General features: G+C 36.7%; 1 protein-coding gene across 7 annotated transcripts in view; it reads right to left on the bottom strand.

Annotated features, from left to right (window-relative positions):
• taok3a (TAO kinase 3a) overlaps positions 1–20514 on the bottom strand; it is a 119203-nt gene that overhangs the window by 56514 nt on the left and 42175 nt on the right. For all 7 annotated transcript variants that reach the window (XM_069933125.1, XM_069933126.1, XM_069933129.1 and 4 more), the window contains 6 exons: positions 18885–18989; positions 16911–17128; positions 16000–16071; positions 15739–15840; positions 11598–11643; positions 7090–7186 (listed from right to left, as the gene is read on the bottom strand). In XM_069933125.1, coding sequence (XP_069789226.1) covers positions 7090–7186; positions 11598–11643; positions 15739–15840; positions 16000–16071; positions 16911–17042 — 449 coding nt within the window. In that variant the 5' untranslated portion in view covers positions 17043–17128; positions 18885–18989. The remainder of the gene's footprint in view (positions 1–7089; positions 7187–11597; positions 11644–15738; positions 15841–15999; positions 16072–16910; positions 17129–18884; positions 18990–20514) is intronic.

Below are 20514 nucleotides of genomic sequence, written 5' to 3'. Positions count from 1 at the left end.
ATGCTCCTGTACCTATTCATTAAATGTAGTGTCTCAAAGATACTGTGGGCAGGATGGCAAGGGTCCACAATGAATCTCTGAGCTCTCTTTAAGCACTGTTTCCTGAAGTTATCATCAAGAGTGGGGAGGCCAGAGTGATATTATCAGCAGCTTAAATCATCCTCCATACTGACCTCCCATCAGATGCTTTGCAGTTACCACATCACACTATGATGAAACAAGCCAGGACACTATTGTGCTCCTGTCAAACGCTGTTTATGATGGTGACTGGTAGCCGTGCCCTCCTCAACCTCCTCCTACTAAGTCTTCCTGATGAAAGAGGTGGTGTTGTGGGTCCAGGATAGGATGCCCTTTAAAAGGACGCCAAGGAACTTTGTGCGCCCCACTCTATGATAGAGCCATTAATAAGTAGTGGGGAATGGTCCTTCACATCCTGAAGTTCACAATCACCTCCTTTGTCTTGTTCACATTTAGACTCAGGTTGTTGGTCTTGCTGGTCTTTTAGCCAAAGTATTTATATGGCTGATTTAATCAAGCTTCTGCTCAGTGGTGATTGCCAGGACATTGATGATGAAGATCTTCTTGATCAGAAACGGGTGGCCTCTTTCTTCTTGGCGATGAAGGTTACTTGTATTTATGCTTGCTCTTATGGGCAATGAAGTTGCAAATAGAACTGAACAAGGACTTCAGGAGCAAAGATCCCCACATTTGACCCAGTAATGGAAGGAAGGTTGGTGAAGTAACTGAAGATGACTGGACCCAGGACTTTTCTGATACTCTTGGAATGACATCAAACCACCATCACCACCACACAATATATGGCTACAACATTTGAATGCCTTCATCACAATGTGCATGGATATGAATGTCTTGATATAAAATGTTGATGTCATCTCACAAATTCAACATTTTGGTCCACCCTTGGATCAAAGGTGTATTGAGGCCTGGGGTCTTGTTGTCCTGGTAATATCAATAGAGGATGTTTGGTGAAGATTAAGTGATTGAGTTTAACTCTACGTTGAATTGTTTCTTGTCAATTGTACAATTGGAAATATAGTGAGAAACTTGGTTTTGTACACTATGCAGTCAAGACAACCTATCCTTCAGTACAACAGGCAGTGCAAAATAAAAGTGCAGCAGATAGTGTTACAGAGAAAAAGTTCAAATCATAATGCAACGACAGCATCATTTTACTCAGTAAATTCAACAGAGTTTATTTGTCCATTCAATAATGAAAAATATTTCTTTCACACACAGACATGCACACAAGCTCTTCTAAATCAGGTTGGTAGAGATAAGAACCTAGATCAACAGAGCAGAATATTGGAAAAATTATTGGTGGTAGAAGGTAGCATTTGAGACTTGACAATAAAGGACTATCCATCTATTGTTCTCCAAAGTTTAAGCTCACTCAAAAGTACTTCTTGCCCATACTCAGCCTTACATACACATCTGGATTAACTCTCGTGCCTCTGATGGATGATTTTACTAGAGTTACAGTGTGGGAAGATGTCAACTTAGGCAATGTCCATTGTTTCGTTTTCACTGTGCTGCTATTCCTTGCAACATTAGAGAGTCAATATTTCTCCAATTCTGGCCTTAAAAGCAGATCCAGTCATTTTGTCTTCTGCATTAGATAACTGAATCCACAGCGGCTATGTCACAAGTTAAAAGGAGCGCTTCCTAAATCTTTTGACATTTATTAGAAACTACATTTGGAGACCATACACAGATGGAGTTGAATCTGGAAAAGTGTGAAGTGGAACTCTTTGGAAGATCAAACTTGAGGGTGTACTGCATGGTTAATGGCAGCATTCTTACAGTCTGGAGGAAGTGAGGGATGAGGTGTCCAAGTCCATAGATCCCTCAAGGTTGCCTTGTATATAGGGAGGGTGGTTACAAAGACGTTTGGTGTCCTGGACTTCAATAGTTGAGAGTTTGAGTTCAAAAATTGTGTGGTAATGTTGCAGTTCTATAAACCTCTGGTTAGATCACACTGTTGTTTCCAGTACTGGTTGCCTCATCAGAGGAAGGATATTGAAGCTCTGGACAGGCTGCAGAGAAGATTTGCCAGGATACTGTCTGGTATACCAGACAGTATACGTCTTATGGAGAATGGTTGTGCAAGCTCAGGCTATTCTCTTTGAAGGGATGCATGATGAGAGGCAACTTAATAAAGGTGTATAAGATTATGAGAGGCATAGATAGGGTGGACACCCAGCATCTTTATTCCAGGGCAGCACTGGCCAATACCAGGGGACATTCATTAATGGTAAGTGGAGGAAAGTTTAGGGGAAACATCAGAGGTAGCTTTAAAAAAAAAGCAGAATGGTTGGGTAGTGGTAGAAGCTGATATAATGGGGAAATTAAAAAAAAAACTTAGGCACACAAATATATGAAAAATAAGGGTCATATGATGTGAGGGAAAGAAGCGTTAGATGTATTGCAGAGTCGTTTTGTATAGGTCAGCACAACATAATGGGATGAAGGGGCTGTACTGTGTTATGTTATTTGGTTTATCAATCTTCCCAAGTCATAGTATGCTTTTTAGCAAGAGAAGCATCCAACCACTGCATCTGGTCGTCAAAGTTCCCTGCAGTGATCAACTTGCATAATATAAAAGAAACATTTGCACCATCTACTGGGCTAATGTGACTGATGCAACATGGACACCAATCTTAAGTCCAATTCCTACTTTATACTATGTCAATAAATGAATCATCTTATGAGCTTCATGAGAGGGAATATTCACCTCTCCAATCAATTTCATCTGTTGGCCTTGTTGAACAAACAGTCAATTCCCAGTAAAATATTCACTTTCATCTCCTATCAAGCAAGTAAGATTCAATATTGTTCTTTCCTAAATGTTGTACAGATCAACTCAAACTCCATCACAGACTCTCTTAAATTTGAAAATACTTCATTTTTTTCCCTGAATTTTTATACAAGTTTGTCAAACTCCACCTCCTATTGATCAGTTGGCTTATGCTGGTTGGATCTATAAGAGCTTTAAAATTGTGACCTGCCTATCCTTTTGAAATTCTGCTTCTCCAACTCTACAAAACCTCTGGCCACTGTTGCCCTAAATGTTATCTGGAAATTCTGCAATTTAAGGATTGGTAGTCCTTCACCAAGCCAACACGGAGCAAACTGAATGAGTGGCAAATTTCTACTCTCATGAGAGGAAAACATTTTTTATTTTAATCATGACTCAACTTTACCCAATGACATTTCTCATCCCTCATCTTCACATATGCACAGACAAAAGAGATCTTTGAACACCCTATCAGTTAGATATTGAAGGAATACAGTCAACATAAAGATGGCACACATGAACCTTGCTCTCTCAATACTGGTCAAATTGCTTTACTAATACAAGACAATACATCCCCATTTGCAAAATACCTCCTTTCCTCTCCAACTTTCAGTTCAACATTTCTAAACCTCTTTCCCTGGGTGAAACAACTCAAGTTTACCATCTGTAACATTGTACATATTTTCCCTATTTGTACTGAATGCATTGGTCATATTCTTAATCACATTCTGACCAAGCCCATACTATTTTGCTTTCATCTCTTCTCTCCAACACTCAAAGCTCCTTTGACTATTAGTCTACCCTCTACCCCTTTTTAATTCTTTATACTTTCATTACATTTCTTGCACCAAAGGCACTTGCAAAAGTTAAAACTGCTCTGCTTAACCCTCTGTAATAGATAGCTGCTTCATTCAGTGTGCACAGATGTATGGTAGACATCTGGAAACTTAATGATGACCAACTTCCTGTGGGAAGCTGACATCGATGCATACTGAAGATGGAACAAAGGAAGTTTCCAAAAGCTCTTATTCTCCAGAACGGAATTCATATTTTTTTTGTTTTCACTTGGTTATTTGCTTCTCGTGGGAGATAACATGGTGGTTGCATTAAAAAGGCTGAGATAAAATAGTCTGGTTGTTCCTTTTTAAATTATTTATTTCCTACAATACCAGCTATAATACCTCTGATTTGCAAATTAGGGATTCAGAGCAACTGCAGAATTTCTATTGATCCTTCAAGATATTTTGTTATACAAGTAATGGAACTATTACCAGTTAACTACATAAATGTAGTAGAAATCACACAACATTGTTTAAGAAAGTTAAAGCAACTACCTTTGATTATGAATGGATTAAGCAAATCATATTCATCCATCATATATAGTTTTGAATCCAGTTTTCCTCAAACTCAGTAAAGATTTAAATTACATCTCCTGGACCTCATCTCCCCACCAAGTAGCCACACCTTATTTTCATAATCCCCTCCAGTTGCATAGTTTAGTAAAATCATTCCTCCCATTTGAGCCTCTTTTGCACTCTCAAATTTAACCTGCTGCCAAATACTTTCTGCTGTTTAAACCCACAGCTCACTAAAGAGTTCCTCTGTTATTTCCTGGTAATTATCGAATATACTCATGTTATCCTCCAATTTTTTTGACTGCTTTGGGCAAAAAAAAAGGGGGGGGAGGGTGTCCACTTTTACATGGGTCAAAATTTTGATCATAAATACCTGTCGTTCAAGGTGTCGGGAGCTTGGATGGCCGGGACCAGGTGGTAAGTTCATGGTTGGGGAGTTGGTAGCTTTGATGGGTGGGTGGCTGGGATGAGGATCTGCGGTCGGGAGTTCGGATGGGCAGGCAACAGGGCGAGGATCTGCAGTCAGGAGTTTGGCTGGGCAGGCGACGGGGCAAGGATCCACAGTCGGGAGTTCGGATGGGCGGGCGGCGGGGAGAAGGTCCGCGATCAAGAAGTTTGGTTGTGCAGGCGACGGTCCGCAGTCAGGAGGGCAAGGATCTGCGCTTGGAGTGTCGGGAGTTCAGTTGGACGGGAAACAGGGCAAGGATCTGCAGTTGGGTATTCAGATGGGCAAGCAGCGGGGGTGAAGATTTGTAGTCGGAGCATCGGAAGATCGGATGGGGCAGCCAAAGCCAAAAATGGGAGGGAGGTGTTGTTGACTTTTACACCGATTTTTTAGGTTAAAAAAAAATGGGGGGGGGTCGACTATTACATGAGTATGTAAAGTATTTTTGGAATTTGGTGGGATTTTTGGAATATTGAATTTCAACACCAACAGCACTTTTGCTGTAGAGAATACTCCAGTTTGTCTCATACTACAAGAACTATATTCTTGTTTTAGAAGAAAAGCAGCAAGTATGATGCTAACTGCAATGAAATGCCTAAACTCCAAGGGAAATAGTTAAATGGGATGTGTGACAGAGTATATATATATATATATATATATATATATATATATATAATTATGTATATGTATATATATGTATATATATATATATATATATATATAATTATGTATATGTGTATATATATATATATATATATAATTATGTATATGTGTATATATATATATATATATATATATATAGATAGATAGATATTTATATATTTTTTTTGGGAGATAAATTGGGAAATGTTTGTTAAAATAGGTCACATACAAACACTTTAAAACAGATCTTATTTGAAATACTGGAGCTCTGCTAATGCTACACATTTCGGCCCCACAGCCTTTGCTAGAGCTTTGGACATTTCCCAAGAGACTTCATTAATGGACTGTTGTTTACAAAATGGCAACAGATGAAAGAGCTTGTTGGAGCCTCAGATTGTCTGAAGCTGTTCTAAGAGGGTCATATGGTTTTGCAGGCTTTCTTTCTGAGTGCTTGTGTGTGTGTGAGAGAGAGAGAGAGAGAGAGAGAGAGAGAGAGAGAGAGAGAGAGAGAGAGAGAGAGAGAGAGAGAGAGAGAGAGAGAGAGAGAGAGAGAGTGAGTGAGTGAGTGAGTGAGTGAGTAAGTGAGTGAGAGAGAGAGTTAACTTCTGCAGCATTACAGACAGCAACAGCAGCTGGGACTGGAACAGGACAAGCTGGTAAGCTTGTGAAAAACCCCATTTGGAAGATGGGTTGTGAGTTCTTGGTTCAGCCTGTCAAAGCCCCTGTGGTTCATGCCAAGAGGAGAGGACTAGCTGTCTAATGTTTCACTTGGAATAAAGGAAACAAAAAGGCACTCTGTGGTGACCTGAAAGAAAGAGGTTATCATCTGGAGAACCCTGAAGGGGCAGGTTCCGTCAGCAAGATACTGAAGTGGCTGATGGAAGTAAATCAGTTGTGGATGTCCTGGAACAACAAATCTCTCTCTGAAAACCAACAAGAACCTTCCTGAATGGTAACCATTTACTTTTCAAGCACCAAAGCCTGGTGAACTTTATAAATGTTAAATTCTGTGCACAGTGTAAAAATTGCCTGCAATCAGTGAACATGGAGGAACGAGAAGTGAGATTGGACTGTGAACCAAAGAAATTTTCTGAACTTACACACATTACATACACGTGCGCTTACAATTAGAAGGGAGTTAAGTTAGGCTAGTTAACTCAATCGTGATAAGTTAAAATGTGATTCTGTTTTCATGTTTAAAGATAATTAAAAGCAACTTTTGTTTAAGTAACCATTTGTCTTGGTGAATATCTATTGCTTCTAGGTTTATGGGTCCTCTAGGCTTGTAACAGATGTCCTTTAAAATTCTTTACAAATAAAGACAATTCACATTACACAAACAACAAATACAAAGAACTAGAAATAGAGAACAAAAATAGGAATGTGCAAGTCGATTTGTAAGCAAATTTCAAAAGGTTTATCTTCACTATGACTTCACTAGATTATCTATCAAAATCTAAATGTCAAAAACGTTATGAATCAAACAATAGATTATTTGGGACAGATCAAACTGTTTCCTCATTGGTGACATTTCTCTAGAATCAGATTTATAATGGCATAGCAAGAGGATCCCTCAGTCCAGAGCCAATGTTTGCTCTATGTACAGTAATGCAATCAGATCCATTAGCCTGTTCTATTATTGTAAACATACAGTTTTATTTCCTTCAAGAGCAGTACTTACCTTTCCAAATAATTGCTTCCAATAACATCACAGAATGCAAGCTTGCACATCATTGTGGATTGTTAATTCACAAACTCAACCATTAGAGGATTATTCACAATTTTCAGAAACACAAATAAAATGAAAATGTACTTTTGTTGTATTTTCTCACCTATGTATCAAATTATGAGAATGCAGGTAGGCCAGCCCCTGCAAGGCACCATGGGTAATGGCAGATATCTCCACTTCCTGAAGTGGTTTCTTGTGAACTAAAAGAGAATTTTTTTTTCATTTTTTTTAAATTTAGACTTCTGTATTATACAGATTTCTCACAAAAAATTCTGAAAAAAGTTAGAAAATGCAAAGAATATTATATGACATTTAATGTAATCACAGTTGAAATGCTTTAAATTCCCTTCAATTCTAATTTTACTTACAGTATTACTTCAAAGAAAAACATTCAAACACAACAATTTAAATTTTACATTAACAATTATTTTTTCAAAGTTTTAGCTCAGTGACGCAAACATTATAAAAATGAATACTTTCAGGCTACTGATAATAACTGCAAGAAACAAACAGCTCCAGATCAAGAGGTGCATAAATAATAAATGGAATTATTTTAGGCTTAGGCTCAATTTTTAAATATGCATTTACATATATACCAAAGATAATGGGCAATAAGATTAGAATCAAATTAATTAGTGCTAGTTTAGGGACTTCATTTCCCTTTAAACTCACTAAATTGAATAAACAAATGACAAATCCAATAATTAAACATTCAATATGAATATGGTTTCAATTTTGTAAACATTTTGGATTGAACAAATTTATCTTGTCAAGACCTATTCCATTTTATTTTTTTCTTCCAAAAGTCTAGAATTGATCAAGCTTTTCATTTATGGAATTCGAAAGGAATAGTATGTTTTTGCGATTTATTTATGGATAACTGTCTCAATGTCTTTTGAGCAGTTGTCTAATAAATGTAATTTGCTTAGATCACATTTTTTTCAGATATCTACAGATAAGGGACTTTTTAAATGTTACTTTATCTACTTTTCCGATAGCACATCAGACTGAAGTTACGGATAAAATGTTATGTTTAAACCCTTTTCAGAATAGTTTAATAGCAAAAATTTATGACTTGATCTTGAAAATATGTCCAGTGATTTCTGACAAAATTAAGAATGAACGGGAAAGAGAACTTCAGATACCTTTACCTATAGAGATTGGAGAAAATTCTCAAATTAGTTAACACTTCTTCAATGTGTGCTCGACACTCTGATACAGTTTAAGGTGGTTCATAGGGCCCATATGTCCAAGGACAAGCTAGCTTGTTATTACTCCCATATAAACCCGATCTGTGACAGATTTCATTCTGAGGTGGATTTCATTTTTTTTGCTTTGTTTCTTAGTTAGGGGATATTTTTGTAATAAAATTTGCTCTCTTTTTCATATTTGGCCTTTAAGAGATTGGGAGGCACAGTTTACACTTGTTGCTCAATGTTTGTGTTTGTATAAGTTAACTGTCATTAATGTAATCCCCATCTCTTTGTATTGTTCTGAACTTTATTAATCTGAAACTTAATAAAAAGATTAAAAAATAATCAAATTAATTACTACAAGTAAATCTTAGCCAAATCAGGGGAGGCGATACACATGATAAAAGTAAATGTTTCAAATAGCTATTTAAAGGTGTCTACAAAATAAATGCTTGTGCATTCCTAAGAAATCTGGTTGCATCATAGCCCAGGCAAATATATACAAAATCTTCCTCTTTGTTCCAGTAAAATGGTCCATAGCTTTGGAGACATTTCTAACCAACATTACTCCAACTTTCCATTTGAATATAAAAGAGCTGCAGGAGGAACTGAACAGGTCAGGTAAATAGGGAAAAGAAGGGGTGTTGAGATAATCTCATCCACCTGACAGAATTTGTTCATACCTTTAAATTCTTTTCTGTTCCACAAGTCCTTAAGACAGAGGAGCAAAAATAGTCTATTCACCCCATCGAGTCTGCCCCACCATTTAATCACGATCTAACCTATTTATCCACTTAGTCCCACTGCCTGGCCTTCTCCCCATAATCTATGATGTCATGGCTAATAAATAATTTATTAATCTCTGCCTTAAATACACCTAATGACTTGGCCTCCACAACTTGGCAACAAATTCCACAGATTTACCATCCTCTGGCTGAAGAATTCCTCCACATATCTATTCAAGAGGACATACATCAATCCTGAAGTTATGCCCTGTTGATGTAAACTCTCCCACCATAGGAAACAACCTTTCTCCATCTACACTATCCATGCCTTTCAACATTCAAAATGTATCAATGTAATTATTTCCCCCATTCTCCTATATTCCAATGAGTACAAGCCAAGAGCTGTCCAACGCTTCTCATATGACAACCTTTCATTCTTGGAAGCATCCTTGTGAACCTCCTCTGAACCCTCTCCAACATCAGCAAATCTTTTCTTACATGAAGAGCCCAAAACTGCTCACAATACTCCAAGTGAGGTCTCAGCAGTGCCTTACAAAGCTTCCTCTTGAAATGAATGCCAGCATTGCATTCACCTTCTTCATCATTGACCCAACGTGCAAGTTTACCTTCAGGCTATCTTGAACGAGGATTACCAGGTCCCTTTGCATCTAGGTATTTTCAATTTTCTCCCTTTTTCAAAATTAGTTAGCCCGTTTATTTTTTCCACTGAAGTGCATGACCATATGCTTTCTGACTTGTACTTCATTTGCCATTTCCCTGCCCATTCTCCTAATCTGCCTAAGTCCTTCTGCATCTTTCTTGTTTTGCTAACACTACCTGCTCCTCCTTCGTATCATCTCTACACTTGACCCATAATCCAAATTACATCACAAAAATAAGCGACCCTAACACTGATCCTTTTCAATTTCTAAAAATCAGACGTTTAGCCACCGGCACTCACATGGACTACGTCTTGGCCTGCCTTTTTTGTTGGTGGTATCGAACAGTCCTTGTTCCAAAGTTATCCTGGCATCCCTCCCCAAATCTTTGTCAGTTACATTGACACCTACAATGGTGCCACTTCCTCCATCCGTGCAGTACTTGTCAATTTCCCTACCAATTTCCACTCCACCCCAAACTAATTTGGATATTTAACATCATCTTCTCCCCTTTCTGGATCTCTCTAACTCCATATCAAGAGGCAAACCATCCATATTCATCAACTGTAAACCGACTGAATACTCCGCTGCATACATTAAACCTACTCCTGTCACATCTCTTGCAAGGTCACCATCCCTTTCCTCAGTTCTAAGACTCCACTGCATCCATTGTTGAAGTGAGGCTTTCCACCAGATTATCTCTCATATTTCAGGAAATGTTTACCCTCCATCAACCCTCCACTCGGAAGGGTTGATGGAGCCCTCACTACACTCGATAGTGCAGCCCAAAACTGGTGGCTTGGTCACAACATTCTACATTAGAGAGCTTATGCAGCATGCATGCCTCCTTCACATCCCCTCATCAGTGTCTCTCCCATTTCTTGCACTTCTCTTTTTACCTCACCTCTCCCCAGACAGAAGGGAGAGAGAGCACCCTTGGTCCTTACCTTGTACCCTACTAGACTCTACATCCAGCACATCATTCTTCATCATTTTTGCCAGCTACAACAGTATCTCACCACTAGTCACATCTTCTCTTTCCACACCTTTCTGCAGGAACCAGTCTCTTTGTTGGCTGGCTCATCCCTGGCCATACCTTCGTATTTTCACTTGTAACCACACGAGATGTAATACTCATCCTCTCACCTCCTCCCTCACAATCATCAGGAGCTTAGTTAGTCTCACATCTCTGCCAAATTCATCTATTGCATTTGTTGCTCTTGACATAGCTGCCACAACATCAGTGAGACCAAGTGCAGACTAAGTGATCGGTTTGTTAGTATTTGTACAGTGCCTTTAACAGCTCCAAGATGTTCCAAAGCAATTATGCAGGAAACACATCAACTAACTGTGTACCATATATTGTAGTCCCACAATGACCAGACAACCCATATTCATATGATGAAGGGAACAAGATGAGGATCTCAAACTAAAATGCGTAGAAATTTCTTCTCATAATTGGTAATGAATCTCCGGAATTCTCTACCCTAGAGTTGTTGAGGTTAAGTCACTGGAAATATTTGAAGTAGATAACATTTTTGAAAGATTGAGAACCTGAAGGCTCTTGGGAAGCGTCAAAAAAGTAGAGTTGGAGGCTGGGTAGATTGTCCATGATCCTATTAAACAGCAGGGCCTGTGCCTATTCCTACACCCATCTGGTTTGGGCAAGTACTATTACAATGTTCAAGAAACATTTAGACGGATACATGGATGGGATATGTTGAGAGGGATATGGATCAAATGCAGAAAGTTAGGACTAGTATGGGAGGGCATGGGCAAATTAGACAAAAGGACGTGTTTCCACATTGTTCAACTATCTCCTAGTGATTTTGATGATGAGCGGCACAAGTTTCTCCTCCCAATTGTTATGTTGCTTTAAAAAAGTACCATTTTAGATACTGATCATTTGTTTCTGCACACTATTGACACTTACAAAAGTATTATAAGTGACATTTCAAGTTATGTACTGCACATGAAAGTCCAAATTTGTGTCACAATAATTTTTCAATGCTTACCATACTTAATAGCACTTACCTTCTAGCAAATCAGAAGTTGATCCAAGGCAGTATTCCATAACCATCTAAAATTAAACACAATTAAGGATTGTTTGAGCACAAACAATGCATGAATATGTAAGATTAAGATAATGGGATAATTACTTTTTTTTAAAAAGGGAAAATCTAAGGGTTTTAATTTGAAAGTGCAGCCCAAGCAAGTTTCTCAGCTGCAACAGCCTGTAAGTGTCCTTCACCTCTCCCCATCACCATGCACTTCTACATCTTACCCATCATTTTTATCTACATTCTTTTTAGAGCATTTAATGCAGTAGAAAATAAAACAGTTTTAAACACCAAATAAAAAGGTTACTAAGGCCCATTTCACACTTGCATCCCAGTAAATTGACTGTTCAGTGTCCCAGGATAGAAATGGGGGTTTGGCCTTTCACACTAGACCACTCCTAACTGGGACACGGAACGCTTTCACACTTGCAAGGGTTTATCCCCAGCATTTGGTCTGTTCTACCTTTAATAAGTGCCTGCAATGCAATTGCCAGTTTCACACTTGCTTGATCTCAATGTTGGCGCTGGGGATTGTACTCGGGGTAAAGGCCAGCAATCCCCGGCTGAGATGACATCACCTGACGCCGGCATTGAGCAGATTTTGCTATCGCACTTGCCACTTTAAAGGCCGATTGGCGTTCGATTCCTGGGATCACTGGCAAGTGGGTTTTTTTTTTAAACTTTATTTAAAATTTTATGACATGAATAAAATAAAAATTACATCTAAAGAAATAATAAAAAGATAATAAAAATTAGAATACTACATCATTAAACTACACAAATTAATCCCCCCAATAATTATAACACAACATTAATCATCTAATTTAAAATTAGTCCAACCCTGCCCCCAAAATAAAGAGTGAAGAATTAATTAACAATGTTGTAAATAAAATAGAAAAAAACCCCACTTACAAAAAAAGGATAAAACTTAACAAAAAAAATTACTAACAACAAAAAAATATCAATACTAAAATAATACCCTTAAACATATATTTAAATCAAACATAATACATGTATTTAACAAATGAAATCCACTTTAAAACTAAGTTCAAATATTAAAATCATATATCAACCACATATCTGTTATACAAAAAATCATAATTAATAATACATAAATACGAATTTCCATTAATACCAAGTTTCCTTTATAATTCATCGAGAGAACAAAAACATCCCTTAGAAAAACAATCAGATAAACTTTTCATTCCCTTCCCCTCCCCTTATATAAAAAAGAAAGAAAAAAAAGTTCAAACTCATAAAATTCTCCATATACTTCATTTATAACATCTTCAAAATTCTCTATCAAAATTAACTTAATTTTATTAAACTCTTCTCCCTCAATGTATTTGTACTTAATTTTCTTCTTTTTCTTCTTATCACCTTTCCCCTCATCTTCCTCTTCATCTAATTCAACATCCTCAATTTTTGACTTATTATCTTCTGTGACATCATCCTCTTAAAAAAAGAAAAAAAGAGAAACCCCCCCCCAAAAAAGAGAAAAAAAAGGAGAGAAAAAAAACCTCCTAATTCCCTCTCAATTACAATCAGAAAACAAAAAGAGTTTTAAAAAAAATTATTTATTTAAAAAAAAATAATAAAAAACCTTCACTTCTTAACCCAAAAATTAAAAAGAAAAAAAAACAGGTTGGAGGTCACAACTACCTCCTCCTGTTTAAAACGCCCAAAGCGGTAACTCCCCCAAAATATTGGGTGTGAGATAACTCACAGGTAGCTGATGACTTCTGGAAACTAGTGCCCACCCAGTTCCTTCTCCCAACTCCCATTTCATTAAACTATCATCATTATTTAAACTATTTAAACTCTTCTCAAAAAAAAGATAAAAGATTTATTTTTTTAAAATCAACGTTACCACTTCGGTCACCATTGCTTCCATTTCTTTTAAAAATCTGGATCCCACCTTACATCTCTACTCTCTTTGGAGACCTTGAAGGACTACATCGTTCCTGAAACTGCATGATAGGTAGAGACTGAGCAAAGTCCATAACCTCTTTAGGATTGTCAAAGAACTTTGGCTAATTTCCATCCTAAAAAATCTTCAGTACTGCAGAATACCTGAATGTTGCCTTATGTCTTTTTTTCCACAACCGTTCTTTCACAGAATTAAATTCGCGTCGTTGAAACATAATTTCTTGACTCAAATCTTGATGGAAGAAAACAGGATTATTCTGAACCATCAAAGGAGATCTATTTTGCTGGGCATTTCTAGTAACCGTACGTAAAATTGTCTCTCTGTCACAATAGTTTAAACAACGGATCAAAACAGATCTTAGATTCTGTCCTGAAAAAGATTTTCTTCTTAAAACTCTATAAGCACGTTCCAGTATTAAACCTTCAGGGAATTTATCCTGTCCTAACACTCGTGGAATCCATTCAGTAAAAAATTTTCTTGGATCTGGTCCTTCTATCCCTTCTGGCAAACCAACAATTTTCACGTTGTTCCGTCTAGATTGATTCTCCAAATAATCAACCTTTTTTGCTAAATTTTTATTTTGGATCTGCATTGTTTCAATTATTCTATTTTCATCTTGCAGTTGATCCTGTGCATCGACTAAACCTTGATCACACATTTCAAATCTTTCAATGGTTTCAAGCTTAAAAGCTCCATTAATGACTTCCGCCATCGCATTAATCTTGGAAATAAACAAGTTCACAAAATTAGCTAAGTGACTCGATACAGAATATATCTCATCTTCAAGATCCTTAACAGACATTTCAACAGAAGTAGATTCAGACATAATGGGGTCTTGCTGTTCCTTAGAGACCACGGGATCTTCTGTCCCTTCCATTAATTTAGTATCTTTTCTAGCAGTTTGACTTCGTATAAAAATCCCTCTCAAAGTCCCCCCAGCAATGCCAGGAGACTGAAGATCAGAGTTATCTTTAAGCCAAATCTCTTTAATCATCTTCACTGAATCGATGTCTGGAAAAACCGTTGTAATTGAAGATGCATTTTGCAGCGCCACCACTGTAGCAGTCGAATGACAGCTCTTTAACTCTCCAGCTGGTGGCGCCCCAGCTGATTCAACTGTCAAAGACTGAGTAACAGCACTCACAGTGGCTGTTGTGTGAAATACTGGCACCCATCCAGCTCCTTGGTCCGAAAGCTGTTGAATGCGACCTTCAAAGAGTCTCACCGGCTTAAAACGGAGCTTCAGTGCTGAACTCTGCACGTCCTCCTCTGGATCCATTCTACGCTGAGTCCTGGTTTCTTGTAAACAAGTAGGCTCAGACAATTTTGGAAAATGTAGTTTTTTAACAGTCTATTGATGTTTTCTTTTACCTCTTTTTTTGCATATAAACCATTAGGCACTAATCCAACACCTCTTATTATTTATAAACTTTTAAAAGAACTTTAACAGGCACTTAAAGACAAAACAATAAATCAGAGTCAGGAGAGGTCTGGAAGGCACGTCTGTTCCCTACACCCCCTACTGGCAAGTGTGAAAGGGACTTAAGATCGCTTCAGTGAACAGATACCCAGTGATTTACATTCAAACATTTCTGAAGGTACCAGAGCATACCAAAGAAAAACAAGATCTCAAAAAAAATACTACAAATGCAGGAATTCAGAAATAAAACTTAAAAATAGCTGAAATAACAAGGACAGGGTTTATGGAGAGATAAACATACAGATAAATGAGGTTCATTACAAGAGAAAGAATATGGAGATGTTCATTATTCATGTATCACAGAAGGGAGGGTGAAAAAAGCAGCAAATCAAAGAATTAAAATCAAGTTCTACAAGATCTGGTATGAATTAACAAACAAAACCAATGATGCAAGAAAGTTTTTGCACTATAACTAGTAGAATATGTAGATAAAGAATGATTCAAGGTGAGCTACAAATACTGGAAGTTGGAACAGAAACATTTGTAAAAGTAAAAGACAAATTATTTTGGAGACAGTTGTTTTGTATTCTCAAATTTTCATTCATCCAACATCCAATGGTGAAAAAAAGTGTTTAATTTTAAGATATAGACCTAAAAATACATTTCCCAATAAAATAGGGATTTCGATTTGAGATTTGCATAGCAACTCTAAATCGCAACTCATCTACATATGATCACATAAAATTTAATAGCATTGCAACGTACCCAGGCAGTGTGCTCCTTAAGGTAGCAACCTTTGTATTCTATGGTATTTGGATGCTTGAGCTGGCGTAGAAATTTTACTTCTTTGATTATGTCCTGCCATTTCTAGAAGTAATAGATGATGTTAGTTCCATTGTAATAGTCAAATGGATCAGATGCACATTTCTGAAAACTTCAGCTAAAAGTTTCAAGAAATAAATTAACTATCACTGGCAGTCCGTCAACAAAATATGGAGGGGAAAAAGGCTCTTGAAATGTTCTTACCTCTGTTATTTGTTTGCCACTATAGGACATTTTCTTCACTGCCACCACCTCTGATGTGCGAGCATTTCTCGCCTGAAGGTAAAATACACAAAATAAAGCGTTTTTAAAGAAATATGAGAACATTCAAATGTAGGTGACAGAAACCACAACCATTCCCAATTCAGAAAACATCACAAGGCGAGCATATCATTTTCATTCAACCACGCATCATCGGCTTTATAAAACAGATTCACCTTCAAAATGCTCACTAATCCATTGAACATCAAAATGCTTCATTTTATTTGTCAAATGTGGCAGAACTTCCATTTCTAATCACTATCCAATTTGGAAAAGAATGAAATCTATAATCAGTAACAATTTACTGCTAACAGGCCAAGACTACTGTATAAATGTAAACTCATCTTAATGTGCATACTTCATAAATGTTGGTCACAAATTCTCTAATCACAATCTATCTGATCTGCTGAGTGTTATCAATATTTTCCATTTTCACTTCATAAATACAATATCAAAAATTAAAAACTATGTAAAGCACTTCAGTTTCAAAGGATGCACACGGGAGCATGTTTTATTCCAGCAAGGCGTTAAGTTTTTATTTGACCAATGCCATTGTGTCATTTGTTTCTCAAAACACAAGGAAAATGGTTTTTCTTTTCAATGGTAACAAGTACTACAAGTGATAATCCTACTATCCCAATTGCCATTCTGTTCAGTATATTACTTCTTGGATCACAAAGTTACCGATTCAAAGAAAGAGAGTGCAATGCTGTGTTTTTCAGTTATTTATGAGATTAATTACAACAGTCCTGTTTACTTGACAGTTCTGTAAGGCTTAACATTCAATTTACATTTCAAGTTGTATGACTAAGTATTCCATAAATGTTGCTGCCTCTTTTATAGTTCTTACTTACAAAGTAAACAGCGCCAAAGCTTCCATGTCCAATTTCATGCAAGTCGACAAACAATTCCTCTGGATCATCTTTAAAGAACAGTTCAGAAACCTCTGGATCTCTCACTGCCCCTTTACGAGTTGAAGACGGCATCTTCGCCCACCAAAAAGTGGAAGAGGTTGCTATTGCGTTCACAAATTTCTCCCTTCATTGACAAGTGCTCCTTTATAATACAGCAACTGCAAAAGATGAGGTGAACATTAAGTGGAAAGAAAACAAAATGCTGCAAATACTTTTTGAATTCTCATTTGTTTTTTTGGGCGTTGCAATTAATACTTTTCATTTTGGAGAATTGAAAAATACTCTTAAAATAAGAGACAATATCTTCAAACTTCAGAAATGATCATCTTTAAAACATAGGTCTTTGAATTGACATATTTGGTACTGTATTTATCTAAATTATCATCTGCTACTGTTCAACTGACATCAGCAGTAAATTTAGACCCTCGCTTCCATTTCCCTAATCATCCTCCAGTCGTGAAAGTTACTAAATAGGACATCCATTTTTATCTTACGGATCTTATAAAAGTAATTTTTAGTAAAGCAGCTTAAAATTATTTCTAATTCTGATCACTTGGAATACATGCTATCTCTGATCAACTCAAATCAGATTCCAAGTCTTTTTTTCTTTTCAAAGATTTTAAAATATAAGTCAGTGCAAGTTTAAAAAATCCTAAAAAAAAAATGAGGAAGGCACTCAATCACAGATAACCTGGAGTTAACGTGGCACGCAAGGTCACAACAAAGAAACCAGCTCTTTATTATTCTAATCTTCACATTCAATGAAAATGATGGTTGACCTTGCTCCATGATTTTCTTAGATCTGGAGGCAAAGGTAAAAACAATGAAGGCATTGGCCTCACTTTCATTGCACCAAAACTTGACAAATGAATAGCAATTAGAATATATGGAGCTAAAAGGGTCTTGAACCTCCCAATTTTACACTAATCAAGGAGTACTCCGATACCTTAAAAGGACTGTCTGCACGACTGCCAAGTCACTTTTTTTTGCACAAGGGTAACTGTGAATATTTTTTGTATTTATTGTCTTTTTATTCAACTACGTACACTACTGTAGCTTTTTTAGGTTCTTTTTTATAGTTTATTAGCTATAATAAAGTACCTATTAGCTGAAATCAGTAAGAATTTCAGTGTATTTTTAATTTTAATTTAATTTGGAGATGTAATATGAATGACAGGCCCTCCTGAACCACCAAATACAATAATTAACCTACAAATCCTGTGCATCTTTGAAGCATGGGAGGCAACTGGTACATCCGGAGGAAACCCACGCAGTCACGGGATAAACATAGAGCAGTGCCAGATTCAAACCCAGGTCGTTGGTGCTGGAATAGTGCGATAAACTAATTATCACATACCACAAAACTGGTGTAAAATGTTAGTTTGTGAACTTGATAGCTATGGGCACCCAAATTCCAGAAACCATACATATGAATGTGCTCCCCTAATGCTATAAATTCAAAAGTTTGTTGTACGCACATTTGAACCAACATGCAGCTGAACTAATTTCCCCTCTCTCCAAATTTAGTCATTCTTCCTTCTCAGTCTTGTGTGCTTATGTCATTCATTTCACTACCGTGGGTTGCCACAAAGTGATTTTTGTGTATTTTCTAAAAAAGGTGCTAAAACTTTTAAAATTTTGTAATGCTGAAGAACATGGAAAATTCTGGACACCATACTTGGAAATGAATGGAAAAGATATATACATCAGAAGTTTACCAGGACATGTCACATGATGGAGCACTTCAGTTATAAGATATTACAAGTTCTCCTTAGGATGGAAAATACAGGAGAAAACATTTTGACGATGCAAAAAAAAATCTATCCTTTTGAGTAAAAATGTGCCATCTCAGGTAGTTAATTCACCTTAAAAGCTGGTGATTGATAAATTTTTTTTAAAGTCAGTTGAACTTGCCTTTCAAAATGATTCATTGAGCACCTTGCTTATGTTCACGCATATCCAGAACATATTGATTATTGGATGGTTTTATTTTTTGTTCCTTCAGTTCACTCAGCACACCTGTAAAAGCAAAAACCTTGCTTTAATAAATGCAATTCCATTTTGTCATCTAATTTTAACAAGAGTAAAATATAAACAGAAAATGTTGGATAGAGGTTAAGCAGCAACTGTGGAAAGTGGAATATTTCTAGATATTAAATATCCATCAAAATTTAAAGAATTAAACAGATAAAGAGGCTTTTTGATGAAGAGGGGAGGAGATATCAACTGAGATTCTGGTCGAGTGAATGTATGAAGAAAAAGCGCTTTTTATTGAATATTTCATTATATAAAAGCAATCCAGAAGCCTGACTGATAGTTCAAATTGGAATACATCAAAAACCTGATGAACCTATAGTTAAAAAAAAATCTGGTTTAACATAGAGACAAATAATTTTAGAATCACAAAATGGTTGACTGTAATTTCATGGGTGTAGAAAACCACTCAGTTTAAGTACAATGAGGGAGAAGCAATAAGAAGAGCTCGTTAAATGATGACTTCAACTTATGACTAAATAAAAATATGAAATATTTACACTATGTATTTAGCACTTCAGAGGTTGACTGGCCAGTTGAGCATTTCCTGCACTTTGATTTTATATTACCAGCATCTGCAAACTATTTCCCCATTTCTAAAAACATGCATTATATATCAAGCAAGAGCTTTTAACATTATTTTTTAAATTTTAATTAACAACTGAAGCATTTTTGTTTTTAATTAAAATAAAGATAAATGATGGTCATCAATAGAACTGACGATTCCTATTACTGATTTCTCTGTACTATGGCATATCTCCAACAAAAATAAAATCAGGAAGGGAAACAAAAGTGGAAATGGCTATTCAAAATAATCTTCCAACCCATTGCACCTATACGCCTTTTCATTGCCCCTGTACACCTTTGCCGAGATTGCAACTGGTACCAATAAACCCCCATCTCCACTGGTTTTGTACCTCCAATGTTATAAAATGACACATCAGGGCATCCATCAGGAAAATACAATGTAGCCACAGGGCTTGGAATCAGATTTTGTCATGAAAGTTGTTTTTTTTCCACAGCAAATTTTTAAAAAGTAAAAATAAAGAGAAAAAGTGAGGCTATGTTTGTGGTTCAATGCCCACGGTGATGGGGAAGAAGCTGTTTTTATAGCGTTGGGTGTTTGACTTTAGGTTCCTACACCTCCTTCCTGATGGCAACAGCGAGAGGAAGGCATAGTCTAGGTGGTGAGGGTCCCAGATAACAGATTGCTTTCTTGAGACACCACCTCTTGTAGATGTCCTTAATGAAGTAAAGACTAATGCCCATGATGACGCTGTCAGAGTTTGCAACTCTCTGAACCTGTGCATTGGGAATGCCTTACCAGGTAAGAATGCTCTCTATGATACATCTGTAGAAATTTGTAAGTCTTTGGTGACTTACCAAATCTCCTCAAAATGCTCACGATAAGCCTTCTTTTTTTTTTTTTTTTTTTTTAATTTTTTTATTTTTCACACCATAAATCACATTAGCCATGATATACACTATTTCTTTTTCACACATATACAGT

This window comes from Narcine bancroftii, chromosome 4 (assembly GCF_036971445.1).
Source record: "Narcine bancroftii isolate sNarBan1 chromosome 4, sNarBan1.hap1, whole genome shotgun sequence".
NCBI classification, from domain to species: Eukaryota; Metazoa; Chordata; class Chondrichthyes; order Torpediniformes; family Narcinidae; genus Narcine; species Narcine bancroftii.
The sequence above is the reverse complement of the archived record's forward strand: the minus strand, read 5'-3'. Positions and strand labels throughout refer to the sequence as shown.